General features: G+C 44.5%; 1 protein-coding gene across 4 annotated transcripts in view; it reads left to right on the top strand.

Annotated features, from left to right (window-relative positions):
• The first annotated feature begins 1,734 nt into the window (after nucleotides 1-1,734).
• The window catches only part of ALPK2 (alpha kinase 2), a 114,936-nt gene continuing 93,393 nt past the window's right edge, over nucleotides 1,735-23,277 (top strand). The window contains exons 1-4 of one of the 4 annotated variants that reach the window (XM_013052747.2): nucleotides 1,735-1,881; nucleotides 2,263-2,861; nucleotides 16,061-16,188; nucleotides 19,396-19,513. In XM_013052747.2, the coding sequence (XP_012908201.2) occupies nucleotides 16,080-16,188; nucleotides 19,396-19,513 (227 nt within the window). In that variant the 5' untranslated portion in view covers nucleotides 1,735-1,881; nucleotides 2,263-2,861; nucleotides 16,061-16,079. Of the gene's footprint in view, nucleotides 1,882-2,164; nucleotides 2,862-16,060; nucleotides 16,189-19,395; nucleotides 19,514-23,277 lie in introns of those variants that run through there. The other 3 variants (XM_004745559.3, XM_004745560.3, XM_013052745.2) reach the window with 3 other exon arrangements.

Raw genomic sequence — 23,277 nt, 5'->3', positions numbered from 1 at the left:
AGTTGGATTTGGGTCATGTCCACCGAACAAGATGCCACACACAGTGCAGAAACTATGAGAACCCCTGGACCCTAGGTAGGGATGGACTGTTGAGAGAGGGAACCCAAGCTGATGCTCTCAGTGGTGGGGGACTCTCCCCAAATGTTGACTGTGCCCTGAAGCTGGAGTGGCTGTCTCAGCTCAAGCTTGGCCAAAGGACCCTGGCAGAAAATCTGATCTGACCTAACATGTGATTGGTACCAAGCCTCCGCCAAGAATGTGCTCTGCTGGAAAGGGCATTCATCACTCCTACCATTAGATACAGACATTTGAGGGCCTTCTCTGCCAGGAGGGATAAAATGAGAAGATAAACTCCTCACGTACCAATTCAAGCCCAATTTATGGGAGTGAAAAGAAGCTTGAGAACCTAATGAATTGGCTTTAAATATTCAGATTAGTTGGGAACTGACTAGGTCTGGTCCCCAGCAAGCCTAGAGTAGCCAAGGAATTGCGAGGTACCCATTCATTTGAGAAGCCAAGAAAATAACCAAGCCCCAAAGGCCTTTGAGAGAAGCAGTTAAAGCCATCTGATAAGAAATACATTTCCAACTCTGCTCTTCAGATGGACAGTCCCCTTACAAAAGGAGGGTTTTGTTTTTCCTCCTCTAGTTTCAGAAAAAGAGGTAACTTACATGTATTTTCTTCTATGCCATACGACTTGACCTGGAATGATGCTACACATCGTTAGGTCTTCCTTTTTAATCACAAACTCAGGTATTTTGGGATGCTGTTAAAGGGGCACAAATATATGCCCTCCTTTTTCTCTTTAGAACTTTAAGCCTTCCATCCCCTCTTTGAATAATCACAGAAAATTCAGTGTCCTGGCCTCATTGAGTTCAACCCCAAGGTCTGCTTCTGATTGTCTTCTGTTCCTGTCCCCCAAACCTAAGATTAAAACAGAAATTCTATGGCTGCAGGTTAATGAGATAAGCAATAAAACATATCTAGGCAAATCTATTATCTATAACACATATAAATATAAATATACATATAAATGTATATTTTAATCCTCTGTTCCTTAAACTTATTTTATAGAAGATGAATGCTAGGCACTGACTGTTTGTCAGGAACAAAAACAAGTTTCATAATGAGTGTCAGCTTTTCCATTTAAGAACTCCCAGGCAACAATTCTCTCATGACCGTATACGTCTGTCTACCGCACTGGCACATTGGATCCCTTTTGTCTTTATCCTATCCTGTTGCTGCGTGATAACTTTTGTTTATTTTTTATCATCACACCTTCCTCTTATCTGCTCTCTTAACTTAATGTTCTCTCCTTTTACTTGGAAGGAGCCTCTGTGAAGAGGATCCAGCTTTAAATAAAACCAGCCGATGGCCACCGTCACCAAGGAGTGGTAATTTCTACACGTGGTTGCCTTTCATAGATGTGTTCCCAACGAGACAGTCATTATACTTTAGAGTCTCTCAGCTTTCAGAAAACTGAGAAACAGAACACATCAGCCGTATACTTCTTGATATTTAATAACTTTAGATGATGACTTTTCTTCTTGTGAAAAATTTCATTCCTTCCTGGTGTAGTGATGCATATGTTGCACTGTGTAAGAACAGTCTGCTTTTGAGGATTCCGCTGCCCGGTACAGAGTGAATATATCCAGTTCTGTCCCTTTCAAAGTCACCCACTCAGAGCTGCTAATTTTAGCCGTCTCTGTGAGTGTCCTGAGACGTTTCTTTCCAAGCTGTCCGTTTCCAGGTGTGGCACACACTTTTCCAGAGAAACAAAGTAGTTACAGAAGAACACGTCTGGATTTTTTTTTTAATCTTCTGTCTTGGACTTGGACAAAATTCAATAAAAGAAATGCCCCCGTGACAAATTCTACTTTGGTATGTAACATGAACAATTCTTGACAGTTTGACGGATTTGGGGGTGGGGGTTCTTCTAAGGTGTGCTTCCTCTCTTCTTACTACTATGGTCAAAATAGGAAGAGAGAAAATGTGTGTGCGTGTGTGTGTGTGTGTGTGTGTGTGAGAGAGAGAGAGAGAGAGATTGAGAGAGAGAGAGGAAGGGAGGGAGGGGTGTGGGGGGAGGACCATGACAGGGGGAGGGAGGAGGGCGGATCCTGCCTTGCAGTGGTTTCTGCGTTTTTCAGAGAACTTCAGAGAACGACTGTAACGCCAGTTCTAAACGAACAACATCATGCCTCTTCTTTCTCCTCCCCTCCACCCCTTTGCACCCCCTACACCGGTTTCCTACGTGTGCTTCAGATGCCTTGTATTCTTGGTATGAGAACTGCCCATGTTACTCTGGCCTCACAGACCTTATCAGACAGCAAGATTCTGCTTTTCTAAGAGGCAAGGCACTAAACCTGAGGTCCTGCACAGCCCTGAGAGCAGTGCTCAGTGTCCCAAGCCTCAGGGACAGAGCCTCGGGGACAGCTCCTCTGCGTTTCGTCAGCTCACTGGAGCTGCATTTCACCAGCCCCCTCTGCCAGGGCCTCCCCGGCGGCGTCAACAAGTGTCACACCTCCTGCAGAAACAGCCCTCAAGTTTCATCACAGGGATGCTAAAAAATATTCTCCAGCTTCAGCAATGACCTAGTTCATTCAAGGGCAGAGGAAAAAAATGTCTTCTTCCAGAAGTTCCCCGGGGAACGGAATTTTCCCTCTTAGGAAGATAGGAGCTTTTCTGGAAACAGACCCAACTGTGCTTTGACCCGAACGTGGAAAAGACCCCGAACCTGGTAACTTCTCTGAATCCCCTGTCCCAGGAGCAGGGACACCCAGTGAATACCTCCCACACAGCCCGGGGAGCCCATAGCCGAGCCAGTCCTCTTATCACGTCTCTTGGATAAAAGGTATTGAAAAGTAAGTATCTAGCCTTTGGTTTTTACATAAGGAATGGCTGCGCTTTAAATATGTAGTTGTTTGCATTATCTGCAGTAAGGAACAAAGCCGATGGTTTCCTTAGGACCTAGGACAGGAAGGAACAAGGAGGGGCTGTCTGGCATATTTGGCTATCTAGGGTTTTAAAGTGGTCAAATTATCATTTGTAGTTTAGGTCCATTGAGACCCTTTTTTGGAAATATTTTTCTTGTCTGTTTATTTTGACCTGGCATCAATTAAAATAGACTCTCTCACATCAGGGCTCTCTCAACACGTATAGAAAACAAACATATAGGATGACTCAAAGGAGTGATCCGCAAAGGCTTTGCAAAGTAACCTGAAAAACTGAAGTAATTACCCAGGTAACTCAGGCCCCAGATCCTTTTGCTTGGAATATTTGAGGATTTTAGTCAAAAGTTATTGCTTGAATTATATGAATGATTGAAAATCCCTACTCTCTGGGTAGGCTCAGAATGACACCCAGAATGCAAGTTGCTGAAAAGCTATCAAGCATTTCAAGATGGCTGACGCAGACACTCATTGAGTCATTAGATAGATTTGCTTTCCTCTCTCCCCCGACTTTTTTTTAAAATTGAAGAATACTTAGCATGACATCTACTATCCTGATGAATTTTAAAGTGTACAATACAGTATTGTTAACTATAGGCATGACCTTGTACTCTAGTTGTTAAACGGAATCTTTAAAAATCTAAGGCAAAAAGTCAATCCACCAATAAAATGGCACCACTGTCACATTGCATTTTGATGAACACATCTCAACTTGAAAACCACTGATTGAGGGTGTCAGTTGCAGACATCTGGCAAGCATTTAAAAATAGATAAAAGCAAGAACATCATTTAGAGCTGCTTCTGCTCTAATATTTCCCTTTGCCAACCTTTTCCTGAAGCAAAGGTATCCTTCATTTTGGAAGCTTAAGTAACCAGGAATGGAAAGAGAAGATTTTTTTTACTAAGGGTAAATTGCTGTGAGGCTTTGGTACCAAAATCCAGGATGCTGGGAGTGACCTCAATCAACAAACTGACAAATCCTGTATTATCAGGCACTGATGGTCAATAAGCATGTTCAGATCTGGGAAATCAGGATTTAAAACAAGTCTAGTGCCAAAGTTATTTTGAAGTTTTACAAAAACAGTCACAGTTTGGGGCATACTTTTGGGTCGGGTGGAATTCCTGTTTTTGTCAACTGCAAAAATTATCCTCCCCCGGCCCCCATCTAATTCATTTTTAAGCACCCCATGCACACCTACATGTAGATATGAGCCTATGCAAGCAGGAAACAGTGGGTGTTGTCACCTGGGTGGATGCGCGGGGGAAGCAGGGGTGCTGAGTAAAGTCTAGGCTCTAGAGTCAGATTTCCAATCAAATCCTGACTCTAGCCCAGTTTCCCAGCTTGTCTAAACTTCTCATCTATAAAATGATGATAGCAACATCCAATCTGACAGGAGTGATGGGGACATGAGTAAATGTACCTAAGGTATGTGTTACATCCTAGCTTCTCCCCAAAGGCCAGTTCTTCTTGGTTAATTTTAAAAAACCCCTCTCTCTCTTTCTCTTTTTTGGCTAAAACTTCCAAATGCTTTCATAATGCAAACTATTAAAGCAGCAGAAGCAACACATTTTTGATGCCATGATCAAACAAAAATAACATAGGAAATTAGATTTTTCGAGGAATCTTCTGACCTTAAAAACAGTGTGTTTGAGACCAAAACAAAAGGGACTATATTTAAGAACACATCTATGATAAATAAGAAAAGCTATTTTTTGTTTGGAAATGGTTGATGGGGCATATATTATCTAAAAGGAGAGGCAGCGATTTCTCAATATCATCTGGCCTGATACTTCTTAGTATATATCAGTACTGTATTTATATGAGTTCTCATAATTCATAGGAATGGAGGGTCAAGTTAAATCCATGCATACAAGGTGATATCTCTGTGATGATTATGAAAATTAAGGCACAAATCCAGTCTTTTGTCAAAGGTTCTAGCTGTGCCTTTCACTGATCCCTTTTTGCTTGGACAGAGGCAGAATGGAGTGAGGGCACGTGAGACTGAAGTGGGCTGGCCATAGCGGCTGAGTGGAGACAGTGACTGGGTGGACATTTCAGGAGCCATGAAATTTCGAGGTCAGTCATGGAAGTGCATAACGAACAGGATGCTTCCTGGTTCTGGAGTGAGGGCGAGTCAGGCACAGAGGGATGGAGCAGACAAGGGTCACAAGCAGGCCTCATGGAACTGCTCCAAAGAAAGCTATCCACATCTTTATCACTGCACTATCTTTACTGAGCTATGCCACAGCTTCTGGCCTGGCACACCAGAGTAGCCTGATAAATTCTTTGTTTGAGCTACTGACAGATCCCCAAGGAATCCTGTTATTCTGGGTTTAATTCTACCAAAAAAAGAAATCTAGAAATTCAGAAATGTAAAGAAACTTGGGAGAAGGTAAGCATATCATCTTAGGGTTGGCAAAAAGGAAAGAATAAATGCCCAACCTCCAGAAGAGAAAAGGACCCACAACTCACCTTGATCTTCACTTCGGTCCTGCTCTTGGATAACCAGGCTCATTTGCTCCTCAGTTGGTAGTTCAAGATTTTCTTCTACTCCACTGGTTCTCAAACTATAAAGTGCAACAGCATCCAGAGAGCTTGTTAAAATGCAGGTTACTGGGTCCCTCCTCCAGAGTTTCTGGTTCTGAAGGTCCCAAGAATTTGCAGTGCTGGCCAGTCCCCAGGTGATGCCAATGGCGTGGTCCAGGGACCACACCTGAGAACCATTGCTTTAGCTGGTTCTTTGGCCTGTAATTCCTGAGGAAAACCAATTCTTTTCAGTCACTAACTTTGCCTCTTTCTCGGGAGATGTGGAAGGCCCAGCCACAGTATGCTAGAGCTGGGGTGACTATAAAAGATAAGCCCAGGAGTTGGCTTGCAGGCAAACATCTCACAGTGAGTGTGTTTGTGGGGGATACTGACTGTGGGCCCGGCCCATGGAGATGAGCGGTCCACCATTTGGGAGACAGCTGTTTTGTTTTGTTTTGTTTTGTTTTTCCCCCAAGCTGAGGCTGTCAGGGCAGGCTTCAAGGACAAGCTAGCACTTGAGCTGGGGTTTGAAAACTGGTGGGACTGATCGTAAGAACCAGATGGAAGGTGGTCTTTCTGTGGAAACAACAACAAAAAGCGAAACAAAACACAAAGGCCAGAAAGAGGAGGCAAATCCAAAGGGAGCTCAGAAATTCATGTGGTTATATTAGGCGTCCCCAGAGCTTTCTTGGAGAAGCATTCCTTGATTCATCTGTCTAATCTTAAAGGCTTCCCTTCTGCCGGTAGCTTGGCAAAGGGAGGTCGCACGAGATGTGGAATGGAGGGCCCGTGGTAGGAACTTCAGGCGCCATGGGCCAGGGAGGAGAAGGTACGGATGCTTCAGTATGCTTTCGAGAAGCAACAATCAAAAATCAACTCAGACTAGCTTAAACAGCAGCAACTGCGGGAGTGTACTGCTCACACAACAGAAAAGTTCAGGGGTTCGGTCAGGACCTCGGTTCTGGTTCTCTGCATTTCGGGAGATTCTGCTCTTCTCTGCGCTTTGCTTTCAACCTCCAGCTGGCTTTCCACGGTCTCAAATGGTACCCTCCTCCCCGGGGCTCCGCACGCGTTCTTTTTCCTGTTTACAAACCTGAGCTTTGCGCTGATTGGATGACTCTTGAACCACTTTCTGGAGAGAGCCGCGTGCTGATTGGCTTAGAACTAGGTTCACAAGCCAATCACTGAGCAAGAGTACGTGACCAATTTGGACCAATCAGGGCCCACGAAGCGGGAAGGGTGAGGTCCCGCATGTTGGTTCCCAGGCTTGAGTGATGGGAGAGGCTTAGGGGAAGGCAGTGAGGACAAGGCAATGGCCAGGAGGTTTGGGATATATTCTAAAGTCAAAGCATCTCTTCCCTTAGTCACGAGGATACCTCATAGCTTAGGATGGGCCTGCTTTAAACTCAGCCCAAACCAATGAAAAGAATCTCCCGTAGGAGAGTCCCGTGTTTGAATGCAATGCACTCACGGATGCAGTACTACTCCCCTGCTTTCCTAAGGGGCGGTGGTGCTCCTTACCTCTAAAGCACCCTTTACCAAAAACAATTCGATAATGAACGATAAAGATAATTTTTCAGGAAACAAGACAAATGGAGGCAAAACCACAAAGCCTTCTCCTGAGACCGTCTGACTGGCTGGGGGAAGGGCGGTGGATGAAGGTGGCCCAGGTGACGCTGGCCCTCCCCACAGCTCCCCTTCCTCGACCCAGGCAGGAAGGGGACAGAAGGGAAGGTAGCTTTTCCCGGGTGCTCCCTTTTCTGCAGAGGCCTGAAATTGCACACCTCTTGGTCCACTTTAAAACAGACATTCTCTCTAAAGAGGGACACAGGTTGCCTAGAGAAAGCAGAGGACAAGAGGAGAGGGGACCAGAGAGAGGGTGTTTTCATGACACAGTGAGGACTCTGATGACCCATGCCTGGATGGGACACCGCCTTCAGCCCACCATCTTCAGCCTCGAACCAAAGTGATGTTAACCAGTTAATCCACAGCAGCTGGTCTCATTAGCAGCACTGTCATGCTCTGTATGTTGCCAGCATCGTGATCTCTCCTTTCCATTACCCTGAGAGAGGACAAGGATAGCCCCAGCAGAGAAATATGTCCTCTGAACAGAGTGAGTTGAAAATCAGAATCAAGAATCAGGGGCTCTGCCACAAACAAGTGGTGTGACCTTGGAAAAGTCACTTGAGCTGCCTGTCCCAGGGGAATTTTTCAGTTGTAAAATCAAGGAGATACTAAACTCTCTCATAGGTTTCACTGAACCTTGAGCTCTCTGTTTTAGCCCTCCCTTAAAGAATTGGAAACTCTCATAGATTTTAAGTAGCAGAGGAGAGGAGTACTAGTGGAAAGGCTCTATTCTACCTTAAAAAAAGTTCAAGCAACTTCCGCATGCAGAGCAAGAGGCAGCTGGGGCTCCGTGGTCTGCACAGATATGTGCCAGGCATGCCGTAGGCACATGGAGTTGTTCAATATTAATATTTAAAAGTTAAATTGTGTTTTTTAGGTAACATGTATAAATTTAAATTATCCAAAAGGATCTGTAGAGACAATTACTGTCCTTATCAGGTTCCCCACCCCTCTTTCCTTGGATACTTGGACCTCCCGGCAGCAACCACGTTACTGGTTTCTTGTCTGTTTTTAGAATCCTTATATGTATAAATATGCATATTAGCATATTCTTCTTGTTTTGCCTCTACAATTGATAGCATACTCTACACTCACTTCTATATTTTATTTTACTGAACAATATACCTTGGAGATCATTTCATAACAATGCATACAGAACTGCCTTACTCATTTTTAATGCCCATTGCCCTCAGTAGAAAATCCCGTTCAACAGATAAACTGTAACCATATTCCTACTGATGAACATTTTGGTTGCTTGCAATTTTTTGCAAGTCTGCAATGAATGTAGTATGTGCTTATGAAATGTTTGTCTCCTTCTTGCCTCTATTTTAAAAATTAACTTTATTGAGGCATATACCATATAATTCATCTTTTTTTTTCTCACCCACCCCACACCCCTATGATTCACCTTTTCTAAGTGTTTACTTCAATGATGTTTTTAGTAAATTTACCTAGTGGTACAACCATCACCATCAATCAGTTTTGGAACATTTTCATCACCCCAAAAAGAAACCTTGTGCACATTTATTATTATTTTTTTTAAAGTAGGCTCCACATCCAGCATGGAGCCCAGCATGGGACTCAGACTCAAGACTGTGAGATCAAGACCTGAGCCGAGATCAGGTGTTGGATGCTTAACCAACTAAGCCACCCAGGTGCCTTCATGCATATTTATTATTAATCAGTGTTTTTCCCTCAGCCTCCATCTCCAGCAATCACGAAATTTTTGGTCTTTATGGCTTCTTTTTGATATCTCATATAAGTGGAACCTTACAATATGTGGTCTCTTGTGTTTGGTTTCTTTCATTAGAATGCTTTTGAGGTTCATCTGTTTGTACCCAGTATCCAAGTTTGCTTCTTTTTGTTGCTCCACAGTCTCCTATGGTTGGCTTTACCCCATTTATCTATCTATTCACTAGTTGAACATTTAGGTTGTTTCCAATGGACATTTAGGTTATTTCCAATTTGGGGTTATTATGAATAATCCTGTTAGGAACATTTGTGTGCAAGTCTTTGGGTGGGTATATGTTTTCATTTCTCTTGGGTAGACACCCAGGAATGGAATTTCTGAGTCTTTTGTTCAATTCCTGTTTAACGTTTTCAGGAAATGCCAAACCGTCTTCCAAAGTGTCTGTCCTGTTTTACATTCCCACCAGCCGTGCTTGAGGATTTTCTCCACATCCTTGCCCACATTGGGCTGCCCATCGTGTTATATAACCATTCCAGTGATTGTGAAACGCTATCTCATTCATTACGGTTTTTAATTCGAATTTCCCTAATGACTAATGATATTGAGCATCTTTTCCGGGGCTGCTTTTCTTGCCTCTACTTCCCACACACAACCCTAAAAATCATACCCAAGAAAGACAGCAATGCTTGAACTACAACAAACCTGAACTCCTATCCCCACTCTGTCACTCACAGGCAGTGAGGAATTAAGTTTGTTACATCGACGCTTTTAAAGTTACCTTAAGCTTTAAAGTCATTATCTGTGAAGTGGGCAAAAACACCTGCCTTGATAATTTTGCTGTGAGCATTAAATGTGATCATGTCCCTGAAGCATCCAGCCTGGCGGCTGACCCATACAAGGGACCCAAGACATGTTCATTGTGTCTCTCCCCGCCTGTTCGCCTCCTCCCCACCAACCTCCCCAGATTCTCAGAACCCATCTTTGGGGAGGGTACTCTTCCCTAACTAACATGGGATAGTAGGCATAGTTACTCAGCGCGTGCAGGAACCCAGTGGCCATTGGATTAGGCTGGGTAATCAGAACTAATCCCTGCTGTCCCCAGTGAGAAAGCACTGTGACAGCTGGCTTTCCTGCCAGCTCCCGAGGACCTGGTTCCCCGTTATCTGCACGTGGACTGAGATTGCTTCCCTGACCCTGTCAACTGACGGCAGCTTTCCTGCTGACAGCAGCCACGCCACCAGCTATCTGAACGGGGCAGACTGGCCAGAAGAAAACTTGGCGACAGTCGAGGGCTCTAAATATTCAAAGAATTCTCCTGTAACTTTTGGTCTGTTCTCTAATTGAAGAGGAAGATATTTGAGTAATTTTACTGATCTTAACCCCAAAGCTCCTGAGAGCAATTAACACAGAGTTCTTACTCTGCCATTTAGAAGAGCTTTATACGTACTCAAGTCATTTTCCTAACAATGAGGTTGATACTGCGATTATCTTAGTTTTATGGATGAAGAATGTCAGCAGAGCAAAGGTGAGCTGGGAAGGGGCAGAGCTAAGATTTGAACTCAGGAATCTGGCCTTTCGTCACCACATCCTTTTACTGCTCTGTAAAGGGCCCAGTCCATTTGGGAGTATCTATCAAAAGGGAATCTGGGAGGGCTCTCTGATTCAGCAGCTTAATTTCGTGGTATTTAATACTGAACCACTTATGTGCCTAAGGAAGCATGTAGCAGGATGGGTTTTGTTTTTGCTTTTATTTTAAAGATTTTATTTATTTATTTATTTGACAGAGAGAGAGAACGAGAGATCACAAGTAGGCAGAGATGCAGGCAGAGGGGGGTGAGGGAAGCAGGCTCCCTTCTGAGCAGAGAGCCCAAAGCGGGTCTCGATCCCAGGACCCTGTGACCATGACCTGAACCGAAGGCAGAGGCTTTACCCACTGAGCCACCCAGGCGCCCCTAGGTTTTGGGTTTTTTGTTTTGTTTTGTTTTTTGAGGTTTTTTTGAGACACATTTTGTAAGTGTGAAAATCTCCAGCCTGGTTTTATGTCCTCAATACAAGAACACACAGATTAAGCCTGGTGTTGCCGTGCTAGGCAATACTGATGTCTTTGAGTAGTGTTTCCAACATGGTGCGGCCCTTTATGGATTGGATTGACATTGGAAGACTGTCTATACTTACTACTAAGTAAGATAAACCAACTGTCTGGGAAATTAACACAATTTAATGCCATGCATGCAACAAAATTATATATGTATGTTTAGATGACTATACACATGCATGGGTAGAAATTGTATAGATATGTTTGTGGATACATATATAAATGTAATAGAATATAAATGTAAATATAGACACACACACACACACGTATATATATATATATACTGAGATGATGATATACATACATGGATAGAAAAGTACCTCCTTTTGAGAAGGTACTGAGATGGAGGGAGGCTTTGCCTTTATATGTATTTTTACAAATACAAATGTATGCATTTATAATCTGTACAATTAAAAGTAAACCAATTTTTTTTTTTAAATGAAGTGGGTTTGGGGTACCTGGGTGGCTCAGTTGGTTAAGCATCTGCCTTTGGCTTAGGTCATGATCCCAGGGTCTTGAGATCGAGCCCAACATTGGGATCCCTGCTCAGTCGGGAGCCTGCTTCTCTCTCTCTCCCTCTACTGCTCCCCCTGCCTGTGCTCTCCTCCTCTCTGTCTAATAAATAAATAAGTAAAATCTTAAAAAGGAAGAAAAAGGAAGCAGCTCATTCTGGACTCCACAGTTTAAAAAAAAATCAAACAAACCCCCCCCCCACAAATAAAATCATGCAAATCTTGCGTTCCTTCCAGTTAGCATGTTACCTCTCCATAGTGTCTCCATGGCCCCCTCTGGTCATATCAGTAATTCAATATTGGTTGTCCACATATAGCTGAGAATGATAAATCTGTCTTCAGGGGTTCTAACCTTCAGAGAAGCCACGAAACAGGAACTACAGCCTGACTTAACTGTCCTCTCTCCTTTACAGTCAGTACCGCGCTGGTGACTGAACCGTCTCTATGAGTCAAAGAGCCTGTTTGTCAGTGTTGTAACCTGCGGGACCTCACTGTCAGGAAGCAGTCACCTGGAGGAGTCAGAGATGACACATAAGGTTCCCAGTGTCGCCCCAGCTCTTCGTGGCAGTTTGACTTGTCCTTTCATCCCTTTCCGTCCATAGCAGTGGACCCTGGGCATGGGAATGGGAGGAGCCGTGTCGTGAGATTATTATTACAGGCGAATGTTCCACGAGGAGAGATTTTTAGACATTTAATTGGTATATCACTTAAAAAAATAATTGTGGTAACCCACAGCAGGAAAGGAAATTGATGAAACCAAGTGACGTCTTTCCCTAAAGCCTACTGATTATCACCTCAGAAACCGATTATGTAGAGATTCTCCCTGGGCCATTTCTATAAGGATTATTCTAATCCTTAGAATATTAGCATTATCTCCTTTTACAGATGAAGAACTTTGACCAGGTAAGTGGCAGAGCTAGATGCAGATTTGTCCCTGACCCGGCTTGGGTGAGTCCTCAGTCCTATGATGCTTACTGATGAGGAGAGTTTTCTGGACTCTGGGGCTCTTCCTCTGCTACCGTCCTGGTTGTCTGAGTAAGTGTCCTAGGAATGTGGAGAGCCAGGGGAGTCACACACTTCTGCCCCGACAGCTGCTCCGAAGAAGGGTTGCAGAATGGTGTAAAAAGGACTGAATACTGACCTGTGCTACACCACGGAAGAACCTTGGAAATGTACGAAGAGAAAGGAGCCTGTCACAAAGGACTATGTAGCGTGTGGTTCGATTTACCCGAAATGTCCAGAATAGGCAAATCCACAGAGACAGAAAGGAGATTAGTGGTTGCTTGGGGCTGTGTGTTTGGGTGGAGGGACAGGAGGATCAGGACTCGAAAACTAAAGAGTGGGGGATTCTTTCTGGGAAACGAGAATGTTCCAAAATTGATTGTGGTGATGGTCGCACAACTCTAAATATATTGAAAGGGACTGAATTGCATACTGCAAATGACTGAATTATATGGTATGTGAATTACATCTCATTAAAGCTGATTTAAAAAAAAAGTGTCGTAGAGCTCTCAGCCTCGCTGCCAGTTGTATGGGCTAGTTTTTTTTTTTTTTTTTTTTTGCTTTTTTCAATAATCATCTGAGCACTTACATTTGTGCCTAGTGCTGTACTAAAAGCTCTACAGGCAATAACTCATTTGATCTTTATAACAACCTATGATGTATAGACCATTTTACAGATGAGGAAGCTGAGGCATGGAGGGGCTCTGACATGCTTATTGACAAGGCTAGTAAGGAGTGCAGCCGGAATGTGAACCCAGGGCTCTGGAGCTCTTAACCCCCTGTGCGATGTTGCCTCTCAAATATGATAAATGGTTGTATTGGAACCAAAACTTCTGACTCTTACTCTACTGCTTTTCTTGGGTAGGAAAACCTACCCATGTGCCATGTCCAATCAATATACTAACTGGGGATATAAGATATGTAAATTGCATGCTTATCATCTTTGGGAAATTTACCAGACCAACAATAAATATCCCAAATATCCTTATTTGGAGGACAGTTCTAAATCTGACTCTCTACGCCTCTTTCTCTTGCCTTTCTTCCTTCCTTCCTCCTTCCCCTCTTTCCTTTCCTTTTTTTTTTTTTTTTTAAGATTTTATTTATTTATTTGACACACAGAGAGAGAGAGAGATCACAAGTAGGCAGAGAATCAGGCAGAGAGAGAGAGGGGGAAGCAGGCTCCCTGCTGAGCAGAGAGCCCGATGCGGGGCCCAACCCCAGGACCCTGAGATCATGACCTGAGCCTAAGGCAGAGGCTTGACCCACTGAGCCACTTTTCTTTTCTTCTTTTTCCTTTCCTTTTCTTCTTTCTCTCTCTTTCTGAAGCTATACTTTTATGTGTTTGCCAACCCTTGTTCTGTATTTTATACTGAGTTAAACCAGTAGAGGAGGTCATGAATACAACTTGCACTTTCAGTTGTAAAATACCATAAAAAATTTAAAATTGGTCTTGGGTTCCATTCTTACAGCCTTATGCTTACATTTAGCCCTAACATTATTTGTTCAATAATACTGAGAAATATTAACTTTTATCTCAAGTCAAACCCACAGCTCTAGCTTCCATCACCTGCTCAAACCTCTGAAACGGATAAGCAGACACAGGGGCATTAAGCAAAAAGCTGCTGCTTTCTGTGCAGGTTTGTGGGGGTGGGGTGGAGGGGCAGCATTTCCTCGGCAGTGAAAGGACAGCATGTTTCCATTCATTTTGTGGGTTCTCTGTGCACTGAGGGACCCGTGCTCATTCTGGCTTAGCCATCTAGTCATACAATAAATCAGCCACACTTACCACGTCTTCTCTAAATAGTGTTATCCTTGTGCAAGGTGGCTGCCATGATGGTTGTCCTTTGGAGTTATTCGGTTTTGAGACTTCTTTCAACCTAGGTGAGAGAGTTTTTCCATTAGGCATTTCTGTGATTGCTGAGTAAGTAGTAAGACATGTCAAATCTGGCCTTTTTATACAGATCGGAACCATCAACCATCAAATGTACTTATCACATAATCTGGAGTGCAGGTGTCTCTTTGCCATCTTGCAGATGGAGTTTCTTTCTGTTCTGTTCAACTAGATTACCATCTTTTTTTTTTTTTGAGATTTTATTTATTTATTTGTCAGAGAAATAGAGAGAGCACAGGCAGGCAGAGTGGCAGACAGAGGCAGAGGGAGAAGCAGGGTCACTGCGGAGCAAGGAGCCCGATGTGGGACTTGATCCCAGGACGCTGGGATCATGACCTGAGCCCAAGGGGCTGTGTCAACCAGGCAGGGCCGGCCTTGGGATCCCACAATGTGGGCCTTACACACTGATCCCCGCCCCCCGAAGGGCCCCAGTGCCCAGTTTTTGCCATCACAAATAGCTTAATCATTTTTGAACAGGGACCCCCTCTTTTTCATCTTGAACCAGGCCCTGCAACTTAGAACCAATTCCTAAACAGTTAAGAAACTGGTCCACTCATACGGAGAGAGGTCCCCCTCCTAGAATACAGTTGTAACCAGGAAGATCCAGCCTTCTCCACCCAGAGCTCCACTTGCTCCTGCTGTAGGACCTTCAGCACCCCTGGAATCACCATTTGCAGGTCTAAGTGCCCCTCTCCCGTCCACGCCAAACGGATCCTACTGTGAAGGGGGCTGGCCTTCTCCTTAGCTTGGTGGCACATGACACTTGCTCACCAAGGTAAGGAGAAATGGGAGCCTCACATGTGGACAGTGTGAAATGTTATTTACAAGCGTGGGGCTCTCCAGAGGATGGTTTGGGCAGAGCGGTGCTAGCACTGTACCCAGAGGATATTGTGGAAAGGGTCCTCTGGGTTCGGACAGACCTGCCTTCTTAGGGGGTGTAAGTTGCGCACTGTGCAACTCTGGGGGTGCCCTGCACGCTGACAGTGTCAGCCGGCACCTCTGCGAAGGGCACTCGAGGGCAGCAGCCGCTTGAGCTGTGTGATCTTGAGCAAGTTGTCACATCTCTCTGGGCCTCCGCTTCCTCCTCGGTAAGGGGCAGGAGGTGCTAATCACCATTCAGGGAAATTAAAAAGACATGAAATGAACTAACACACATGGTGACTAATCAGGTGTTAAATGCCTTCTTGTATCCGGGAGCCCAGACTTGCCCAAAAATGCTAGGCAAAGGAGCAGTACTTTCCCGTTTCAAAGTAACCCCTCCTTGAGATTCATCTGCATGCCATCAGCTCCTCTATTTTGGAGGCAAGTGTGGCTGTGTCCTTTTTGAGTCCAGTGAAAAGACTTTGAGGACAGGAAGAAAAGAGAAAGGAGACATGGCAGTGGCTGCAGGCTTAGGTGATTCTCTCTCAGTCTGGGTGCGGGCTGCCTGACCCTCCTCGAGGACCCGTGATTCTCCACTGGGGCTGCCCTCCCCAGGGAAACCTACGATGTTTGCAGATATTTTCAATGGTCACGACTTGGGGGAGGGGTGCTGGTGGCATCTGCTGGGTGGAAGCCAGGGGTGCTGCTGAGCACTCGAGAGGGCCCACGACAGCCCCCTGCAGTGAAGCATCTGGTCCTGAGAAAACCAGCCCATCTGCCCGAGTGCCAAGGTCCAGCGTTTTCCAAGCCAGGGAGTGGTGCAAGCTCCTTCCCTCCCAAAGAGCCACCGAGAAAGTTGGAGGTGTCCCGGAACCACTGGTGTGATGTCAGGGATTTTTGTTTTTCAGAGTCCCGTGGCACGAAAGGATGACAGACTCGGGAGAGCCCCAGAGGCGCACACTTTGTTTTCTATCTACATTGCTTTCCCAGAAAGTTCCTGAGAAGTCAGATGCCGTGCTTCGCTGCATTATATCTGGTAACCGTCAGCGGCTAATTACCCTCTGAAATCTCCCTGTGGACTAGGGTTTTAGGTTCACAAAGAGGGCATTATTAAAACATCATTTGTGGGAAGGATCTGGGATGTTTGGCCTGAGTGGTGGGCAGAACAACTAAACCTTCTATGATGATTTTTCTTTTCTTTTCTTTTCTTTTTTTTTCTGGAGGATTTCTTCGAGTAACTTCCTGGACACGTTTTAGTGTTCTTTTTCACTTCACATTGTGGTTCTTGGTGAGACGACTCCCATACTGGTTATTTTTTCAAATAATACACTCTTCATTTCCTGTGTGCATAGGAATGGCATGAATAACTTTGCTTCAGACAACTTACTGAATTCTTCCATCGCTCATTCCTTGCTATCCCCAAGCTGGCTAGATGCATCTCCGCTTGCTTGCCATCTTCAGGTGGCCCAGTCAGCAGTGCAGAGGCCACAACCAAGGCAGAGGGTGCCCAGTGGAGGAAAAGCAGGGACCTGGAACTGGAACTCTCCCCGGACTGGAGAGTGCATAACCCAGACCCGAGCCCAAATAGGGACCCCCAGTGGTAAGAAGGATTTAGTATTAAAAGGAAATAGTAGAAGCAAAATAAAAGGGTAGGAAGCACCTTGTACCTTGTGAGCTGTTCTCCTTCCTGGATTCTGTCCCTACTTTCTGAAACATAGAGGCACCAGTGGTCTTTCTTGAGGGTTCACAGAAAACTCTTCTCCCCTGAGATCCCTTTTTCTAGAGAAAAAAAGAGCCAGCTTTAGAAATGGCCAGGCTTCCTTAGCTAAAGTCATGATAAAATCTCATCTCTGGTCTGGGGGCTGGGGTACACAACTGTGTGCTCAGGCTCTTCGATGAGGGCAGAGCCAAGCCACCCCCACTTCTTGGTGTTTGTCCACAGCTTATCGTAGGAGGGACAGGCCCAAGTCCACCACTGGGCCTTCATACCCCGCGGCTCCTCAGGAAGGCCCACTGCTTGGACATGCCCCGAACGTGGCCAACAATCCCCACACACATTAGCCAGGTGCTTGTGAAACATTCTGGAGGTGGCTCTTAGTATGTGACCTGCAGGTGAGCGTAAGAAAACAAGGGTAGGAATTTGGGGTGAGGTTTCCAGCAAGCGGAGGGAGAGAAGAGAACCGCCCACAAGGTCTAAGATACCACTTCCCTGTGCCGGTCTCATTTATGGCTGATTATTCAGATCTATACTGCTCAGAAGGAAAATACCAGTCAGCCATGAAGAAACGAGGGGCATCAGCCAGTCCTGATCAGTCTGAATTAAAAAAAATAAGAAATGGGAGCGCAAGTGATTAGAATAGTTTCTCAGGCCCAGTTACATACGTACTCTATTTACCTTCTTCTTCTTCTTCTTCTTTTTAAAAGATTTTATTTGTCAGAAAGAGAGAGAGAGCACAAGGATGGGGAGGGACAGGCAGAGGGAGAAGCTGGCTCCCCAGTGAGCAAGAACCTAATGCGGGTCTCGATTCCAGGACCCTGGGATCATGACCTGGGCCGAAGGCAGAAGTTTAACTGACTGAGCCACCCAGGTGCCCCTATATACCTTCTTAAAAAAAAAAAAAAAAAAAAGAGTCAATTATACACAAAAAAGGAGCAATCAGATGCTTCCTAAGGAGGAACCTAATCAAACTGACTGAAAGGGGGGACGCAAGGCTGATAAAAACCCGGAAATGAATTATGATCAGCAGCGTCCTGATGGTTTTTCGAGGAAGCTCATTTTTGGAGGTTTAGTCATTTGCCTGGAAGGGACTCAGCCAAGACACCGGTAAAGAAGGATGTGTCCTTGCACGCAGATCTGTCTGTTCCCGGTTCCGGGGACTGATGGGGCACCGACCTAAATGGGTGGGGGCAAGAAGTAACAAGCGCAGATGCCACCAAGCACATTTGTGGTGTTAGCACAGAGGTAGCCTAGCTGGGAGACCCCGAATCAGACGAGACACAGAGAGGGAGGCAGGGCTCTGAGCACACTCAGCTCCTGTCCACGGCACAAGTCGCAGAAGCACATGGAGGGGCACCTGGGTGGCTCAGTGGGTTAAGCCTCTGCCTTCAGCTCAGGTCATGATCTCAGGGTCCTGGGATCGAGCCCCGCATCGGGCTCTCTGCTCGGCAGGGAGCCTGCTTCCTTCTCTCTCTCTGCCTGCCTCTCTGCCTACTTGTGATCTCTGTCTGTCAAATAAATAAATAAAATAATTTAAAAAAAAAAAAAGGAAGCACATGGAGTTCTCTCAGTGGTCTCGGGGGTTGCTCACCAAATACGCTGAGATAAATCAGACTGAAACACAGGAAGGCTGGATCTAGAAAGTGTCTTGTTTCCCAATACTGGGCTTTCCTCCTACACATATGGCACATTTTGATACATTTTCAATGATACAGAGGCTCGGGGGGGTAGCTCCTTGAGACACACTGGAAACCTTCCTCTGTCTGTCACAAGGGCGAGGTGGGGGCTGGAATTCCTGGGGGTTTCACCAGATGAGTCCGTGAGCATCACAAGGGCCAGGCGAGCTGCTTCGGAGGGAGAAGGCATAGGGCAGTTCCCGTGATGACCTCACTCAGGTACGCACAGTCCCAGCCTGGGACACATACACCCCGGACTCCTTCACCCTCGGGAGGCCGCATTGGCTCCTCCAGTCCATTCTTCCCTCCACCGACCGACCGTGCCGTAACAGACGCTCCGCTCTGAGCGCTGCTGAAGTATAATTTTCCAAAGGTCGAGGGACATCCATGCAAATACGAAACAAACATTTCAGTGGTTTTGTTCAGTTCTTTGAGTAAAGAGGGAACTGCACAGTGGGAAGTCCTGGTCAGAGGACATTTGAGGAATTAGGTATTTATAGGCAATTTAATAAAAAAAAGTTAGAAGATTGCTGACCTAGGTAAACCCCTGGGTAATGTCCTGTAGGTCAATAAGTCATGACTTACAGAGTAATTTTTTTCTGCCAGGCAAAGATGACTTAGATCTCCATTGGATAAAAATCGACCAGTTTACATGTAACTTTACTAAATCTGGGAATTTTCATCAGTCATTGCTTAGCGAATGATGCATTCGAGTCAAGGGAAGGGAGATTTTCCGGTTCCCCGGCTGACATACTTTATCATGCTCACCCATTCTCGTTAGTGGCTTTATGATCTTCTTTCCTAAAAATACTTAATGTAATAAGAATATTCTTATTTTCTTCATTATCAGGTCAGCCCAAGCCAGAGGTAACTTGGTATAAGAATGGCCGAGCCATCGAGGAGTGTGGCATCGTTTCCAGCTACGAATTCTTCCAGAATCAGTATATTCACGTGTTACACCTCTATTGGTGAGTCAGCGTGCCTCTGTGGACCATTTGCAAAGGTCCCTGCATTCTGTCATTGTCATTCTGGGTGCTATCAGGTAAGGCCAAAAGATTGGCTCCTGTTGGCCCCCCCTTTTTTTTTTTTAACATATAATGTATTATTAGCCCCGGGGGTACAGGTCTCTGAATTGCCAGGTTTACACACTTCACAGCACTCACCATAGCACACACCCTCCCCAATGTCCATAACCCACCGCCCTCTCCCGACCCCCCTCCCCCCGGCAACCCTCAGTTTGTTTTGTGAGATTAAGATTCTATTATGGTTTGTCTCCCTCCCGATCCCATCTTGTTTCATTTATTCTTCTCCTACCCACTTAAGCCCCCATGTTGCCTCTCCACTTCCTCATATCAGGCAGATCATAGGATAGTTGTCTTTCTCTGACTGACTTATTTCGCTCAGCTTAATACACTCTAGTTCCATCCACAACGTCGCAAATGGCAAGATTTCATTTCTTTTGATGGCTGCATAGTATTCCATTGTGTATATATACCACATCTTCTTTATCCATTCATCTGTTGATGGACATCTAGGTTCTTTCCATAGTTTGGCTATCATGGACATTGCTGCTTTAAACATTCAGGTGCACGTGCCCCTTCGGATCACTACATTTTTATCTTTAGGGTAAATACCCACTGTTTGCTTTTTATATCCTAATGTACAATGTTGTGAGCAGGTGTCAGCCGGCGCACCCAGCTGAGCTCTGCCTGGCAACTGTTCCCACACCTGTAAGTTGCTGCCGTTGATGGAATCAACAACTTTATCTAGAATTGTATTCAAGGTGCCCAGCCTTTTTCATTCATTAAATGAGCTTTTCATTTAATCTTGCTCTCTCCGGCAAGTCAAGAAATTCAACAGGGTTTGGGCGCTGTCATCCGACCTTTCTTGCGAAAGGGTAGGAAGGAGGCGTGGCTGGCGGCGACCCCACGGCACACTGGCACTTGTGATGGTGGAGGGCTGGAAAGCAAGGCCTTCCGGCTTTATTTTAGGAAGTGGTCTGGTTCAGTGCGGTGGTTTCTATTCTTTTTCATTTCCCCAAGAACTATTTGTTCGGATGAAATCAGAAAGCTCCGCGTGGAAGTAGAGAAGATGAGAGAACAGCTTTGGTTGAAGCTGGGTGGAGAGTCTGTGCTCTTGGGCCCCAGTGCTTCTGAACGGGTCACGATGCTCCTTATGGGGACTCTGAGGAGCCCGAGGTCTGCAGAGCGTGGTATGAAAGTGGTAGGCACACGCATGTGCCGATAGCCTTGGATCTGAGAATAACAAAGGTTAAGACGCAGGTGTGAATTCTGGCTCTAGTATTTTCTGGCCAGTGGCTGTAGCCAGCCTTTGAAACTCTCCAAAATGGAATTTCTTTATCTGCAAAATAAAAGGACTGCTGAGAGAGTCAAAGCGAAGTTCTTGCTATGTAGTGGTTGTTCAGTAAACAACCACTTTCTTATCTTCTCACCCACACTTTTGTATCAAAGTATGATCAGAGATCATTTTATCGTGGTTGAAGCGCTTGACTCAGCTGGCTTACAGGATAGCTAACCTGATATTCAAGACATTCATTTATTCATCTTCTATTCAATCCTTTAAAAAAAAAAAGTATTTATTTATTTATATATGAGGGAGAGAGAAAGAGTGTGTGTGTGCAGGGAAAGGCGGAGAGAGAAGCAGAGTCTCAAGCAGACTCTGCTCTGAGCTTGGAGCCCATTGCCGAGCTTGATCTTACGACCCTGAGTTCACAACTTGAGTCAAAACCCAGAGTCAGGCGTTGAACCGACTGAGTCACCCAGGTGCCCCCATCTAGTACTTAATTCTTTAAACAATCTTCATCAAACAACTATTACCTGGCAGGCATGTTACATAACGCTAGGGCTAGAAATGGACAACACAGATGTTGTCCCTGCCTTCATGAAACCTCAAGTCCGGTATAGAAGACCCAGGGTGAACAAATCACATGAACAAATCACATGCCGTTTCCCCCGTTGCTCCCCAGTATACTGGGATCCAGACCAGTTGCCCCTTGCTGCCCCCCCAACATGGAGCAGACTTTCCTGCCTCTTCAGTTCAAATTTGCCAAGACCTTCCCCTCCCTCCTCTTCATCCTGTTCAACTCAGAATCCATCTGTACGGTTCACAGTAATCGTAGTTACCACGGCTCTGTCCAGGCTCAGACATTCTCTTCTCTTTTGCACAGGCCCTCCCGCTGGTGCTTATTTATTGCTTCAGATTGACATAGTTCAGTAGACTCTGGGTTTTGGGGCAGGAACCTTCTCTGTTTCACACTAACACATCGCCCAGGGCTTAGTACAGTGCAACGTACATATTTAGTAAGAGGATGGGTGGGTGGATGCTTTAAATATACCATAAATAGACATGATGTTAATTTAGATCAGCGTTGGCAAACTTTTTCTATAAAGGGACAGACAGTAAATAGTTTAGGCTTCGAAAGCCAAATGGTCTCTGTCACAGCTACTCAACTCCACCATTGTTGTGTAAAAACAGCCATAGGCAATATATATATATATATATATATATATATATATATATATATGAAAGAACACAACCATGCTTAAAATATATATATATATTGCCTATATACATATATGTGTGTGTATATATATATTTTTAAAAAATATTAAAATCTTAAGATATATATAAAATATATATATAAAATCTTAAAAATATATATATACACACACACATATATATGCCTATATAAATATGCCTATATAAATATGCCTATATAAAAAATATATACACACACATATATATATACCTATATATATAAATATATATAAAAATCTTAAAAATATATATATACACACACACACACATATATATAGGCCTATATATATGTGTGTGTGTGTGTGTATATATATTTTTAAGATTTTTATATATATTTATATATATTTTAAGATTTTAATATTTTTAAAAAAATATATACATACACATATATATGTATATAGGCAATATATATATATTTTTAAAGCATGGTTGTGTTCTTATGCCTATATATATGTGTGTGTGTGTGTGTGTGTGTGTGTGTGTGTATTTTTTTTAAGCATGGTTGTGTTCTAATAAAACTCTATTTACAGAAACAGGGAGGGGACCAGATTTGGTCTGTGGACTACAGTTTGTCAGTCCCTGGTCTAGCTATAAGATCCTTGAGTAGCTACATACTGTATACTTCTTTGTATGTTTTCCATTCTTGCCTTTGTCCCTCTGAGCACTCAGTGCATATTTCTTGATTAATTTTAGTCTCACACTAAGCTAAAATATCATACTCACTTTTTTTAACCAGAAGAGAGACCCAATGGGTGAGTATCCTTTTCCTGACGGAATGCCATTTAAGAATTGAGGTTTGTTATTTCTGTTATTTGCTGTTGATACGGGACCGGAAATGTAGGCAAAACCAGTTTGTGGGTAAGGGAGCTCAGGGATGAAGGAATGGGAAGGCCATGACGAAGCCCAGGGGCAGGTGGGCAGGTTAAAATGGGAAGAGAAATTTAGGAAGAGACCTTGAGCTGCAAACGGGGCATGGAGTCCTCATTCTCGTCCGGGAAGTGCAGCAGGGCACTGGTTTACGGTAACAGCTGAAGATGTGAGATGACAGATTGTACTCTTTCCAAACTCCTCTTCTGCCATTTTGAAAAGTAGCCCACTTCCTAGAAAAAGCGTTCAGTCATGGTGTGAGAAGTATTGGTGGGACAATATGATAATAGATGAGGTTGTACTTTTT

The sequence above is a fragment of the Mustela putorius genome, unplaced genomic scaffold, assembly GCF_011764305.1.
Source record: "Mustela putorius furo isolate JIRA1106 unplaced genomic scaffold, ASM1176430v1.1 tig00003858_pilon_pilon_pilon, whole genome shotgun sequence".
In the NCBI taxonomy this organism is placed as follows: Eukaryota; Metazoa; Chordata; class Mammalia; order Carnivora; family Mustelidae; genus Mustela; species Mustela putorius.
This window is presented reverse-complemented; position numbering and strand designations above follow the sequence as displayed.